We start from the raw sequence: 15,339 nt of genomic DNA on the forward strand, positions 1-15,339 counted from the left end.
AAGAAGTAAAAAAGAACCCTTAACATTTAGTGAACACGCCCTCTAGAGGGAATAAACTCCTGCCCAATTTAACACACAATGAATGTTTATGAATGTTTATTTACTGAACAGTGTGGGCGGGTGTAGCTTAGTGGTTAAGGTGCTGGACTAGTAATGGAAAGGTCGCTGGTTCAAGCCCCACCACTGCCAGGTTGCCACTGTTGGGCCCTTGAGCAGGGCCCTTAACCCTCAATTACTTGGTGAAAAAACATGTGGAAGATTTGTACACACTTTAATTTGATGTATTTTATGTAAAAGAAAATAAATTGCTCTTATTTTCACTTGGAATTGGGACGGTGTGTGAAAACGTTCCTGATTGTTCTTGATCTGTATTACTGAACTGAACTGAACTGTTGGGTTAAACATAATAATTATAATATTTAATTATAATGAAATATGTCTGAGAGTAAAACTGAAGCTAAATGAAGGATCCCCGAGACGTTCGGAGTTTTACACGTTAAGGTTCGAACCCTCGGCTTTATCCTCTAATAGATGCAGAATTTGAAAGAGAACCTCGGTGCTTGAGGTGTATAAAGTCAGACACGTTTGGACTGGAGTGTAAAATAATGGTGAGGAACGCCGGGCCCTTTAAGATCTAGTTACAGGACCTGTGTGGCCCCGGGGCCCCACTGTAAACATGGCTGGTGTACATGACCCCTTCAACCTTGATGACCACAAGATCAAAGCATTAAGAGCTCAAGATTAAACAGATTGATGAATATATTAATAAATGTATAGATGTGTGGATGTATAGTATAGTGATGGATAAATGAATGGACTAATAGTCTGATGGATGAACAGACAGAATAATGTATGGATGGATAAATGAATGAATGGACAGTGATGGATGACTGGATGAATAGTAACGAATAAATAGATGTATGGATGTTTAGATTAATGAATTAATTTATAGGTGTATAGATTAATGGATGTATAGAGTGATAGATGATTGGCTGGATGGTAATGGATGAATGTGGAGATCAATGGATGAATGTATAGATTAATGAAGGAATAGATAGATGTATAGATGAACAAATAAATTAATGGACAGATTAATGAATGAATGGATGTATAGATTGATGGATGTATAGATTAATGAATGGATGTATAGATTGATGAATGGATGTATAGATTAATGAATGAATGGATGTATAGATTGATGGATGGATGTATAGATTAATGAAGGAATGGATGTATAGATTGATGAATGAATGGATGTATAGATTGATGGATGTATAGATTAATGAATGGATGTATAGATTGATGGATGTATAGATTGATGGATGTATAGATTGATGGATGTATAGATTAATGAATGGATGTATAGATTAATGAATGAATGGATGTATAGATTGATGGATGGATGTATAGATTAATGAAGGAATGGATGTATAGATTGATGAATGAATGGATGTATAGATTGATGGATGTATAGATTAATGAATGGATGTATAGATTGATGGATGTATAGATTGATGGATGTATAGATTAATGAATGGATGTATAGATTAATGAATGAATGGATGTATAGATTGATGGATGTATAGATTAATGAATGAATGGATGTATAGATTCATGGATGGATGTATAGATTGATGAATGTATAGATTGATGAATGGATGTATAGATTAATGAATGAATGGATGTATAGATTGATGAATGTATAGATTGATGGATGAATGTATAGATTAATGAATGAATGGATGTATAGATTGATGAATGTATAGATTGATGGATGAATGTATAGATTAATGAATGAATGGATGTATAGATTGATGGATGTATAGATTGATGGATGTATAGATTGATGAATAGATGTATAGATGAACAGATGAATGAATGGACAGATTGATGGACAAACTGAGGGACAGATGAAGTGATCTATAAATGGATAAATTATTGGATGAATGAACAGTCAGTGATGGATGGATGACTCTGTTATATAGAGACGTATATTAAAGACGTACTACACGACCGTGTGTGTGTTAAAGGTGACGACGGCGGTAAATAAAGACAGACGGACGCGGCGGCTTCACTTGAACTTCTTTTCCTTTTATTTTGGCTGAAATGAATCCCAAACCATTGAGAACGCGACACTAGCGACGGCGCTCCGTACAGAACCACGACTCTAGCTAGAGCAGAAGAGAAAGAACCTTAATTTACCCTGATTAACTGGCCTGAGCCACATGCATCCTACACAAGCACAGAAGAGATGAAAGTAGTACAAAATAAAAGACCTAACGGCAGCAGGGAACGCCCTGAAATCGGCCAGTGCTCCGAGTGGGGTCGACCGGAGACCCGCAAAACGCGGTGGGTCAGCGACTCATTGAAGGATGATAGTTTTGTCCCAGCGTTCCTGGTAAGAAAACCCCAAAAATCGAGGGGCAGGAAGGTGGGAGAATTACGGTCGGCTTCAAACAGGTTCCCGAAAGGACCGTCTGGAATTTAAACCCCACGATGGAGCAGATAAAACCATCAGGGTCGCCGACAGGAGCTAGACGCGCCACAGACGACGAATTTCCGACGCACGTTTACCGTACCAGCGAACAAAGCCGCCGGACTTCGTGACGGTGTGGCCGATTCGAGGGCGTCCTACACTACCCGGGGAAAGTAAGCACACGTATCGGTATGTGCCGACGAGCAGTCCCGTACTGTGAATTTCGAGACGCGCGGTCTGCGCCGCTGTGCCAATTCGATACGTCGTCATGGCGACTGGGAAACCGCCACGGCCGTCGTACGCCGTGACGAACTGAACCATGGCGGTGTTGGGATCTGACCTCGGCACATACGTCCAGCGGTCTGAAGCTCGGAGCGGCTCAGTTTGGAATCTAACTGAACCCACTCACACACACACACACACACACACACACACACACACACACACACACACACACACACACACACTCGCGCGCTCTCACTCTCTCTCTCTCACACACACACACACACGTATCAAAACGACGGTAACTTGTACGTATAAAGCTCACACGCGTCCAGTATACTAAAACCGACCCCCCCCCCCTCCCTCCCTGTGTTTAATACCCAGAGGAACGACCAATTCTCCAGACCTTCAGATCTCACACACACACACACACACACACACACACACACACACACACACACACACACACACACACACACTCATTCAGTCACTTCCGCTCGTATACAAACGTGCACACACAGGTGTGAATGGCAGAGGCTGGTGAGGAGTAGCAGGGAGTGTGTATCAGACTCCTGCACGTTCTGTTAGTAGTGTTAGTTGTTTTCTCGTGGCTCCTCCGTCTCCTCCTGATTGTCCGAAGTCCACAGCTGCACACACACACACACACACACAGAGAGTTACACACTCGGTTCCATAAAATACACCAGTCACATGCACACGGAACCAAAAAATACGTTTCTGTTACGTTCTGTTCTGTTAAAATACGTTTTTTCTCTTATCTCTGTCCAACACGGACACACACACACACTAAACTCCTCAGAATGTGTTTTGGTCGAATCTCGGGCACCTTCGTTTCATTTCTACAAGTGGAAGATGAGCTGCATATGAGTAACAGGACTGAGACTATATTTTTCTCCCAGTTTATCGTACTCAATCCGTCTCCCGCTGCTGGTGGATCCCCGATTGTAGGTGAGGTGGATGTACTGCTCCTCACCCGTGCTCAGCCCCTAGAGGAACCCTTTTCCACCCATGCACCCTGCACCTCTCTATCCACCAATCAGGGTCCTTACACACCGGTCTTTCCTCCCTTCAGGCTCTGCCAATCATGCCCGCTGGATGGCGCCGAGTCTCGAACCGAGGAGTTCAGGGCAGGATGACCGGAATACGTGGGCGGGGTCTTCGAACGAACGCTGTGTAAGGACCCTGATCGGTGGATAGAGAGGTGTCTGTGCAGAGTGCAAGGGTGGTAAAGGGTTCAGCTAAGGGCTGTGCGTAAGGATCTCGGGGCTGGTGTGCTAGTGGAATATCACGCTGCGCTCACCTGGGCGCCAGGACTGAGTAAATAAATACTATTATTTCAGCCTTATTGGGAGGTTTTATGAACGTTTTAAATGATAGATCCTAAATGCGCTGTTAGACGAATGTGCAGGACACTCTGCTCGACATAGCAAGCAGAAAGAAAAGGCGTCCTTACTGTCAGGTTGTCTCGGAGGAGCTGCATGATGAGCGTGCTGTCTTTGTACGAGTCCTCGGTCAGCTGGTCCAGCTCGGCAATGGCGTCGTCGAAAGCCTGGAACACGAGGACGATTACGATCACTTCACGATATATCGCACACGCTCAGAAAACGGGTTAGAGAACTGTCTGAGAGAAGCCGTGGCACCACATCCTCTTCCGGCCTAACCACAGGAAGGAACTCGGGGTGCCGGCGGAGGACAGGTTACTATCATACACTCTCTGTAAAGACACGAATGCAGTTCTTCTTCCCCTTACATCACACGACCGGCGGTCAGGAACTGCACTCGTGTCCGCTGTGGCTCATCCGGCGCTCGAGCCAGCCCCGCTCTGGCCCGAGGAAAGCCGCAGAGGCTCACGGTGGAGCGAAACGACCACCCCAGGTCCTAAACTACGTTCCCCCTCACCTTCTTGGCCAGCTCGCAGGCCTGCTCGGGCGAGTTGAGGATCTCGTAGAAGAACACGGAGAAGTTGAGGGCCAAGCCCAGCCGGATGGGGTGGGTGGGCTGCATGTTGTCCTTGCTGATGTCGAACGCGCCCTGATACGCGTCCTGAGACTTCTGGATGATGTCTGGAAGGAAGACGAGAAGACGTCAAGGATCGGACGGAAAACGTACGGACACATGACCATAAGCTCGTCCGACCGTTCGTTCTAAACCCCAAAGACCAATCTGTCCTTCAGGATCACACTGTGCCCTACGCAAATCCTGCACCGGCCAGCAGAGGTCGCATTTCTGCAGCGAGAGGGGGGGGGGGGGGGATGATGCGCCCACACAAACACGACAGGACACGACTGAGACCGAGTTCCTCGTTTCCCGACACGCCCCGATACACAGACAGCAGAGAGCGAGTCTCCGTACGCCACGCTGCTCTCCGCTTTTCCTCGTCTCCCGTTCCCCGGCCTACATCTATAAATAACTAACGCGCTGGTGCTTCCCGAGGTGACACACCACGCAGTTCCCGCCCCGACCCGTCCGTCGGGACACGAGCGCTTTCGCCCCGAAGTCAAAACGAGTGCGCGGCGGATCCGGGAGGCCGGGCCGGGCCGCGCCCCTGCGCGCGCGAGCCGAGACCTGCCGCGGGAAGCCGGACGAGTCGGTGCACGCGTGGACGGGTGGGTGGGTACGACGCTCCACACGGGAAGCACGAAACGGGAGGCAAAGAACGCAACGAACCCGTCAGACCTCAGACGCTCGCCCCGAGGCGTGGACCTCGCCCGCTCGGGCCCCGTGCTTTTGAGGGGGAGGAAGAGGAGGAGGCATTCCGTTCTGACATCGAAGCTGGGATTTGGTGGCTGCTTTGTGATGGATTAACACAGAAAATGGGAACTGAAGGGGGTTCGGCCACAGTGTGGATCCAAGATCATACACCAATAACCCAAAGACCATCAGGACCACCCGCCTAAAACCCTCCGAGACATCAGGAGTCTTGTGGTATCTGGTACCAGGATGTTACCAGCAGGGTTAGAATCTCATCTCGACCTTTTTCCGTCGCTCCAAAGTCCAGTTCCAACTGTAGACAGGAGCATGGGCACCTGACTGGCACCACTGCTGTCACAGAAGAGACTTCAACTAAGCATAACAGCCTGATCCTGATCAAAGTGCCTCAGGTCTTCAAGCTGATCAGATCTGCTGCATCTGATCTCTCATGTATATATCATATCATATCATATACATCCGGCTCTCTCTATACCGCTTAGCACATTTCAAGCTTCTAACTGCAGCGGGTAGCCGTCTCAGAAGTCTATACTATACATATTACATGAGTAGCGGCAGTGCTGTCGGCAGGTCGGGCGCCTATACAGACACTAACTGGCTTGAGCGACGCCGACGCCCAGATTCACACCCGTCTGAAGCTCAATGCAGATTTTTCCAGGCTGTATCAGAATGAGAAGATCAGAAGAGTGTAAGAGAGTAAAGCTCACTGGTTTTGTCGTCTCCTGTGGCGACCTCGGCCAGGTAACGGTAATAATCGCCCTTCATCTTCAGGTAGAAGACCTGACTCTCTGCTGGGAAGGTGGTGCGGATCAGGAACTTGTCCAACAGATACTGCATAAACACACACACACACACACACACACACACACACACACACACACACACACACACACACACACACACAAAATCATATTTCCCTTTTTTCATTCTATTTTTGCAACCCCACCCTCCTTCCCTCCCAACTTCCTAATATCACCAAATTTGTCATGTTTAAATGTCAACAAAAACATCCAGGGTGTCCAAATTTTGTAAAAAATTATTATTTCTTAAGACAGTAGAATCGTTCACATCACATAAACTGTACTGATGGATTTATAATATATTTATTTATTAGGATTTAATGCCATGATTAACACGTACGTATCATTTTATGGCAATGTATGTATTATCTTTCTGCCTTCTTACTTTATCTTGTCTTTATAATTTGGGCTACCATACTACCATACATACTATCATACATACTACCATACCATACATACTACCATACCTACCATACATACTTCCATACCATACATACTACCATACCTACCATACATACTACTATTCATACTACCATACCATGTATACTACCATACCATACATACTACCATACCTACCATACATACTACTATTCATACTACCATACCATTCATACTACCATTCATACTACCATTCATACTACCATATATACTATCATACATACTACCATTCATACTACCATTCATACTACCATATATACTATCATACATACTACCATTCATACTACCATATCATGAATACTACCATATATACTATCATACATACTACCATTCATACTACCATTCATACTACCATTCATACTACCATTCATACTACCATTCATACTACCATATATACTATCATACATACTACCATTCATACTACCATTCATACTACCATATATACTATCATACATACTACCATTCATACTACCATATCATGAATACTACCATATATACTATCATACATACTACCATTCATACTACCATTCATACTACCATTCATACTACCATTCATACTACCATATATACTATCATACATACTACCATTCATACTACCATTCATACTACCATTCATACTACCATTCATACTACCATTCATACTACCATTCATACTACCATTCATACTACCATATATACTATCATACATACTACCATTCATACTACCATTCATACTACCATATATACTATCATACATACTACCATTCATACTACCATATCATGAATACTACCATATATACTATCATACATACTACCATTCATACTACCATTCATACTATCATACATACTATCATACATACTACCATTCATACTACCATATCATGAATACTACCATATATACTATCATACATACTACCATTCATACTACCATTCATACTACCATTCATACTACCATACCTACCATTCATACTACCATATATACTATCATACATACTATCATACCATGTATACTACCATACCTACCATACATACTACCATTCATACTACCATATATACTATCATATATACTATCATACATACTATCATACCATGTATACTACCATACCTACCATACATACTACCATTCATACTACCATACCATGTATACTACCATACCATACATACTACCATACCATGTATACTACCATACCATACATACTACCATACATACTACCATTCATACTACCATACCATGTATACTACCATACCTACCATACATACTACCATTCATACTACCATACCATGTATACTACCATACCATACATACTACCATACCTACCATACATACTTCCATACCATACATACTACCATACCTACCATACATACTACCATTCATACTACCATACCATGTATACTACCATACCATACATACTACCATACCTACCATTCATACTACCATACCATACATACTACCATACCTACCATTCATACTACCATACCATACATACTACCATTCATACTACCATACCATTCATACTACCATACCATACATACTACCATACCTACCATACATACTACCATACCTACCATACATACTACCATACCTACCATACATACTACCATACCATACATACTACCATACCTACCATACATACTACCATTCATACTACCATACCATGTATACTACCATACCATACATACTACCATACCTACCATACATACTTCCATACCATACATACTACCATACCTACCATACATACTACTATTCATACTACCATACCATGTATACTACCATACCATACATACTACCATACATACTACCATACCATACATACTACCATTCATACTACCATACCATTCATACTACCATACCATACATACTACCATACCTACCATACATACTACCATACCTACCATACATACTACCATACCATACATACTACCATACCTACCATACATACTACCATTCATACTACCATACCATGTATACTACCATACCATACATACTACCATACCTACCATTCATACTACCATACCATACATACTACCATACCTACCATTCATACTACCATTCATACTACCATACAGAGCCCCAGAAGCTCTAACACTTCTGCTCAGAACAACCCGGTACTACCGTCTCATCTCTCACTAGCCCTCACCAGCACGTCCTTGCAGATGGACTGCAGCTCGCCCTCGATCTTCTCGCGGTACTCCTTGGCCATCTGCTGCTTGTCGCTTCCCTCGGTCTTCTGCTCGATGCTGGAGATGACCCGCCAGGACGAGCGCCGCGCCCCCACCACGTTCTTGTAGGCCACGGAGAGCAGGTTCCTCTCCTCGTCCGTCAGCTCCTCTCCCTTCTCGGTCACCTCCTTCATCGCGGCCGCCATGTCGTCGTAGCGCTCGGCCTGCTCGGCCAGTTTGGCCTTCTGCACAAGCTGACTCTTGTCCATAGCTGCTCGCTTCCTGCCGAGGAGAATCGAGAGGACGAGGACGGTTTAGTGTGTGTATAAGCTTTAATGCGTGTGATTTCTACCAACGAGACGTGGCATGCAGGGTTTTTTGAGGTCATTAGGAATTTAAGGTGGACACCTAGGCTCTTTTAAAACACCTTAATGAAAGTTATAAGGCGGATCATCTCTGGAATGCGTCTCCGTAACGTACTTCCACACAGCCAGCTCACACTTCCTTATGTTTCCTTGCCATGTTAGCGTATCTATCTCCATTCATAGTAACACAAGTTCTGTTCTCTTTGTTCCAGGAGCTACGACAGGAAATGTGTCAGAACTGTGAGCTGTGATCCACAAACCACCGGTCATTAAGCTAATCAAGAGCTGATGGATCAAACGGTCACACATCAGCACTTTTACGTTCAGCTGAAGTCTGTTGCTGAGCTCATGAACAAAGAAAAAGCTTTTGGTTGTTGGATTAGATCTGAACATTTAGCAACAGTTTACGTTTATATTCCACCCTGGTGGAGGAGACCACAGTTGCAGGGTGCGGTCAAACTAACCCTATTTATATGGGTTCAGAAGACTCCATCCATAGCTAATCATAATCAGTAATGAGGAATTATGAGACATGTATATCAGTTATTTGGTCACAAAACGAACAGTCGGCAGAAATCATTAAAAATCTCAATACTGCTATATCAGAATTCATTTACAAGTCTGTGTAAACTTATAACTTCTCTAATTTCAAATGTGAATGTACTGGAGTCTGAATACAATACAGTTCCCACCCAAATGCATGCTGTATTATGTCGTGTAATGTACACCCTTAACATATAAGTTAATAATATAAGGATTCATCAGAATATTATGTATGTATGTGTTATTGTTGTTAAGAACTGTAAGTATATAAATAAAAAATATCTTAAATACACATATTAATAAACCGTAGTACAGAACTAGGAGACACGCCTAATCTTCCACACCGCTTCATTTCAAACCGACAGACCAACATTAGGAGCATTTTTAACACAGTCCGAAACATAAAACTAATCTATTAACGATTAAAATAGCATTAAGTCCTTGAATTAGGCTGTTTTCATAGCTGTAAATAAGGTTATTGTTTTCATTTGGTGACAGACAGCTTTACACAGGGCTGGGAGTCGACTCTTCAATTCAAGGCTTTGAAAATTGAGAGTCGACTCTCAAGCTGTGAATATGATTCAAAGCCGTATTCCTGACAGGATTTTTTTTCCACCTTTTAGGAAAATAGAGCAAATAAATATCGAAATAAAACAATATAAGCATATAAAACGTATAACATGTAGGATATTTTACACTATAACCAAATAAACTGACATTCTTCTGTTCAGCTCTGAGACACTGAGGTAAATACGTGTGTCAAAATTTTATATAAGCCATAAAAATATTTTTAATCATCTCATTAATACTGCACTGTTAATGTTCTATAAGAATTATATATTAATGTTATGTATTATTTTTCGTGTATTTATAGATGTGTAGAAGCGCCCACAAGAATCGACTCCCTATATTCTCCACACCTGGTACAGACAAATGAATCAGATTCTGAACCGACTTCAACGGTTCATGATTCGAACAGCCCTAGCCTCACACAAAAGCTTACGGTACATCACCGTCCACAAGCCAGATTTACCATCTAATGACTAAAAAACGTCGGCAGTAACAGACAAGCACAATAAAAAATACCACAGATAAATAAGAGACGTCTAAAAAGCTTCAAAATCACCCAAAAAAGGATAAAAATGAATTAAAACGGTTCTAACCTGAAGGAGACCAGTGATGTTCCAGCCGCCCAGCTGACACTCACAATCCGCGCGCTCTTCCCGGACAGATCCACGGGGTTTCCCGCCCACTCACAGCTCACTGCCGCAGGGGCCTGGGCAGGGCAGCGCTGACGTCAAAGGCTACCATGGCAACGCGGCCCCTTCAATTTGTGCGATGATCTCATTGGTCGAGAGATGAAAGACAGACACACACACACACACACACACACACACTGAGCACTTTATTAGGAACACCTATCTGGTACGAATACTCGTTGATTATTATATAAGCTACATCTACGATTTAGATTCATTTTGTGGGTATACAATTACGGACTGTAGTCAATAAGTTGCTTTGTATTTACCACCCCTGTTTACCCCATTTATCAATCGAAAGGAACCCCCATAGAACCCACTGATTGGCAGAATGATGTTTGGTTGATGGACCTCTCTCAGCACTGCAGTTACACTAATATGGTAATAACATGGTAATGAGTTTGGTATGTTCTTTTGACATGAGTGTAGCAGGTGCAGCAGTGTTGTTGGGCATCTTCATTAGGAACACACCCTGTTACCGCTGACTGTAAGTGCACAGTTAGAGACATGAAGTGTGTTTATGTTCTTTTGATAGAATGGGTCGGGCGGCACGGTGGCTCGGTGGGTAGCACTGGCGCATCACAGCAAGAAGGTCCTGGGTTCGATACCCAGGTGGGGCGGTCCGGGTCCGTTCTGTGTGGAGTTGGCATGTTCTCCCCAGGTCTGTGTGGGTTTCCTCCCACAGTCCAAAAACATGCAAGAGAGGTAAACTGGTGACACTAAATTCTTCATGAGTAAAACAGGATGTTAACAACATAATAAATACAAGAATAAATCGAATGGGCACAAATTCCTACAGACACACTACAAGAATTGTGGAAAGCCTTGCTAAAAGAGTGGTCCAACAAGCTCAGGGTCAGGTGGTCAGATAGTGTATATGCTTTCCCTACAGCACTCCACACAGGGTGGCTGTACTGTATTTCACAGAATTAGGCTTCTGCTGATCTCTCTCTGTGTGTGTGTGTGTGTGTGTGTGTGTTTACTTTTGAATAGAATAGGCTTAGATTAATTCTATAAATGATTTTTTATTCTGTACATTAAGTATTAAAATGATGAACATACAGTATTACACTGCTCTATGACCTGATTAACTCACTGATTAATATTATTTATAATAATATGAGGCTTTTGGGAGCTTGTGAGAGTAAATATTTAGAATAATAATTTAGTAATTTTTCCTGGGTGTTTATTTACACTAAATAGCCGAAAGTATTCGGACACCTGACCGTGAGCTTGTCTGACGTCCTGTTTCAAAACCAAATGATATTATAATACGTAGAATTAACTCTGTGTGATCTTTTCGACACTTCAGAGAAGCTTCTCACGAGACTTTGAAGTGCGTCTGTGCCCGTTTTGTGCCCGTTCAGTAGTACAAAAGGCTGGTCACTGGGCACTGGGCACTGATTGATCAGTTGGTGTTCCGGTTCATCCCAGAGCTGTTGAGTGGAAGTGAGGTCAGGGCTCTGTGCAGGACGCTGGAGTTCCTTCACATCTTTACTTGTATTTATATAGTGAGTGTTGGTGTGTAAGGTATTGGAACTCTGTGGTGGAGGATCCGTGAGCATCTTCTGTGGGTCGTCGTGGCGCTGCATCCTGTGCAGCACTAACACACGATGTGAGGAAGGAAACGGTGCGTTTGTGAGGAAACGGTCTGAAATAGGGTCAAATCCAGCTAAAACAGTAGCCGCTTGTTTTCTTTAACAGGAGGATGTGGTCCGGACCGGTTCTTCCCGGCTTTCTCACACCTCACATCCTCCATATTCACAGAGATCCTCTAACTGAGCGAGAAGAGGAAACGTTCATCAGAACCGGTGATGCAACGATGGTGTGGACTCATGTAGATAAGGAAACAGCTCATGTGAACGTCGAGATCCAAGGGAATGAACAAATGATCCACTATAACCTTAGGCATAGGGTTTTCCCCACCGTCTGACACATGCCTGTGGGAGGATTGGTCGCACCTGGGTTATTACCCTGCTATGGATAGAAACATCCCATGTATTGTCTGGTGATGAACTGATGTCCTGTCCAGGGTGCTGCACATTATTTACTTGATTTACTCACAACTAGAGGCAATTTAGAGCAGCCAGTTCACCTACTGGTATGTTTTTATGAGATTTCAGAGAACCAAAAACCCACATGGACATGAAGAGAACATTAAAGCAGAAATAGGACCAAACACAGGTCTTCAGAATCTATTCTACTACGTGGTATCCATTTTCCGGCTGTGCCAGCGTGCCACCCAGATGACACAAATCTACAAATATACAACAAAAATTAACAAATGACCCGAGTTTCTGAGATTTTTACATTATTTTACGTTGTAATAAGTGTCGCCAGGATCTTCACTGTAAAAATAACCCTCAGCAAAGGAAAAAAAACAGATTAATTTCACTGTTCTATCGGGAATTGAAAATTAGAGCAAAGGACACGAGGACGTTCTAATAAAAGCACCGGTTCTATTATCTTCCGTTCCGGGTCCATGGGGGGGTGTGGTGTTCTATTTTTTACGTCCCATATTTCCTCTGTGGAGCGGCGCGTTGACGTAATAACCCATTTTACTTGCCGTAATAGTGAAAATAGTGTTAAAGGCCTGTCATGTGAATCAAATCTGGATTATCATCAATATGCTGCCTGTTTATTTAAGCCTGACGTTCTGTCTGGATTGTTTGGGGCTCCATACACCACAGCGCTGAGGACTTTCTAAATAGGTTTATACTTTAAATACAATAAAAAATATCTCGTTTCTATGATTTAATTCAGTTGAACGTTTACATTTCTATTTAAAGCTGTGGTACAGTAACCTGGTGATTTGGAGACCTCTCTGGCAGAAATGTGTTACTGCAGGAACCATGCGAAACAGCATAGAGTTAAGTTTTGACTTATATTAAAGTTTTTTTGACAAAGGATGATGTGTGAACATGCAAACCTTGGTGTTTTCTTTCGGCTTTTGGCTGCTCTTATTTAGGCGTCGCCACAGCAGATCTGGTCCGACAGTTTTACGTCAGATACCCTTCCTTATGCAACCCTCCTATTTCTATCTGGGCTTGGGACCTGCACTGAGAGCACACTGACGCTTCCCTGGGTGGTAGCACAGCTAAGATTTGAACCCTGGATCCCCAAATCTAAGCAGTACTGCCACTTGACCACCCTAAACATGCAAACCTTGGTGTAAGGAAGCCAAAACCTGGACCCCTGAGCAAACGTCAAGCAGATTCATTAAGTTTGGGTGGATTTATGTTTGGACGAAGCCGAACCCGCAACATCTGGTGGAAAGAAGTGGGTTAAATAATGACGTCGCCAATAAATATGTCAGTTTTACAGAGTCAGGTGCACCCTATGGTGCGAAGACTCATTTCTAATTCTCCTGATGTTTCTTCTTGATAAATCAAGGTCCTTTCTTTAATCATAGAGGCTGTACAGAAAGTTCTGAGTGGTAAAGTAGAGTGAATCTTCACCTCCTTTATCCCTTACAGAACTGAACGATGGGAACCTCCAGCGTTCCATCACAAACCATGTGGACCCCAATTCATTTATTCAGTCATGTAACTTCTGATCTATTTTGTTGGCTCATACTTACACCGATACGTTAGTGATAACGGAACAGAACCTCAGAAGGTGGTGAGGAACTAACTAACGTTGGCGAGGGCGTGTTAAATTCTGGAACTTTCTCGTAGCATCAGCCGTTGTGAGTCAGGTCTGGAATTAAATTCTGCAGGGCAGCAGATTTGGAGATCAGATACGTTCGCAGTACAAGAGCGAGCCTGTATCCGCCTCTTCCCGGTCAGGAGCTCGTTATTCCGGTAATTCCAGGCCGACTGGCATGAACCAGCATGAACGTGTGAAGCTACGTGAGAAGCGCCGTGACTCCGAGTCTTTATTAAAGAGAAACCGAAGCTCTACGCTCGCAATGATTTTAACCAGAGTCTGAATACAATAAGCACGTTGATTATTGATTATTCGGTACATTGTGATATTCTGTACGGAAAATATTGATACCGTACTGGAGCGATTGGAAGGAGGCGAGCGTTTTTTCTGATATACATCCAGACTTAATCACATACAAAACATTCCTTGGATACTATCTGGCCGAAAGTATGTGGACACAGGCCCAGAGCCCTGACCTCAACCTCACTGAACACCTTTGGTCACTGATTGTGAGCCAGGAATTCTCATACAACATCACCTGACCTTACAAATGCTCTTCACACAGGACACACTCCAAAATCTGGTGGAACTCAATATTACAGACATGGTTTTGAAGAGGGGTGTCCAATAAATTCATGCACAGGTGTCCACATAATTATGGAAGTATGGCGAACCTACATGAGAACAGAGTGCTGCCACCATGTGGAGAAAACAAGCAG

At 43.3% G+C, this 15,339-nt stretch overlaps 1 protein-coding gene across 1 annotated transcript; it reads right to left on the minus strand.

Moving 5' to 3' along the window:
• Nucleotides 1-2,070: 2,070 nt before the first annotated feature.
• ywhaz (tyrosine 3-monooxygenase/tryptophan 5-monooxygenase activation protein, zeta polypeptide) lies at nucleotides 2,071-10,951 on the minus strand. The gene is made up of 7 exons (XM_063009276.1): nucleotides 10,877-10,951; nucleotides 8,784-9,087; nucleotides 6,136-6,259; nucleotides 4,619-4,782; nucleotides 4,173-4,268; nucleotides 3,218-3,345; nucleotides 2,071-2,171 (listed from the first exon to the last, which is right to left on the minus strand). Exons 2-6 carry the CDS (start codon nucleotides 9,072-9,074, stop codon nucleotides 3,292-3,294), a joined length of 729 nt encoding a protein of 242 aa, XP_062865346.1. The 5' UTR covers nucleotides 9,075-9,087; nucleotides 10,877-10,951; the 3' UTR covers nucleotides 2,071-2,171; nucleotides 3,218-3,291.
• Nucleotides 10,952-15,339: the final 4,388 nt, after the last annotated feature.

The sequence above is a fragment of the Trichomycterus rosablanca genome, chromosome 2, assembly GCF_030014385.1.
Source record: "Trichomycterus rosablanca isolate fTriRos1 chromosome 2, fTriRos1.hap1, whole genome shotgun sequence".
In the NCBI taxonomy this organism is placed as follows: Eukaryota; Metazoa; Chordata; class Actinopteri; order Siluriformes; family Trichomycteridae; genus Trichomycterus; species Trichomycterus rosablanca.

Excerpts from the sequence above, each read along its gene's own strand:
- ywhaz (XM_063009276.1), bottom strand. The coding sequence starts at position 9,074 with ATGGACAAGAGTCAGCTTGTGCAGAAGGCCAAACTGGCCGAGCAGGCC. Across the intron at positions 4,783-6,135 it reads CACAGGAGACGACAAAACCA|ACATCATCCAGAAGTCTCAG; the intron begins GTGAGCTTTACT and ends TCTTCCTTCCAG. Across the intron at positions 4,269-4,618 it reads CCTGCGAGCTGGCCAAGAAG|GCTTTCGACGACGCCATTGC; the intron begins GTGAGGGGGAAC and ends CTCGTGTTCCAG.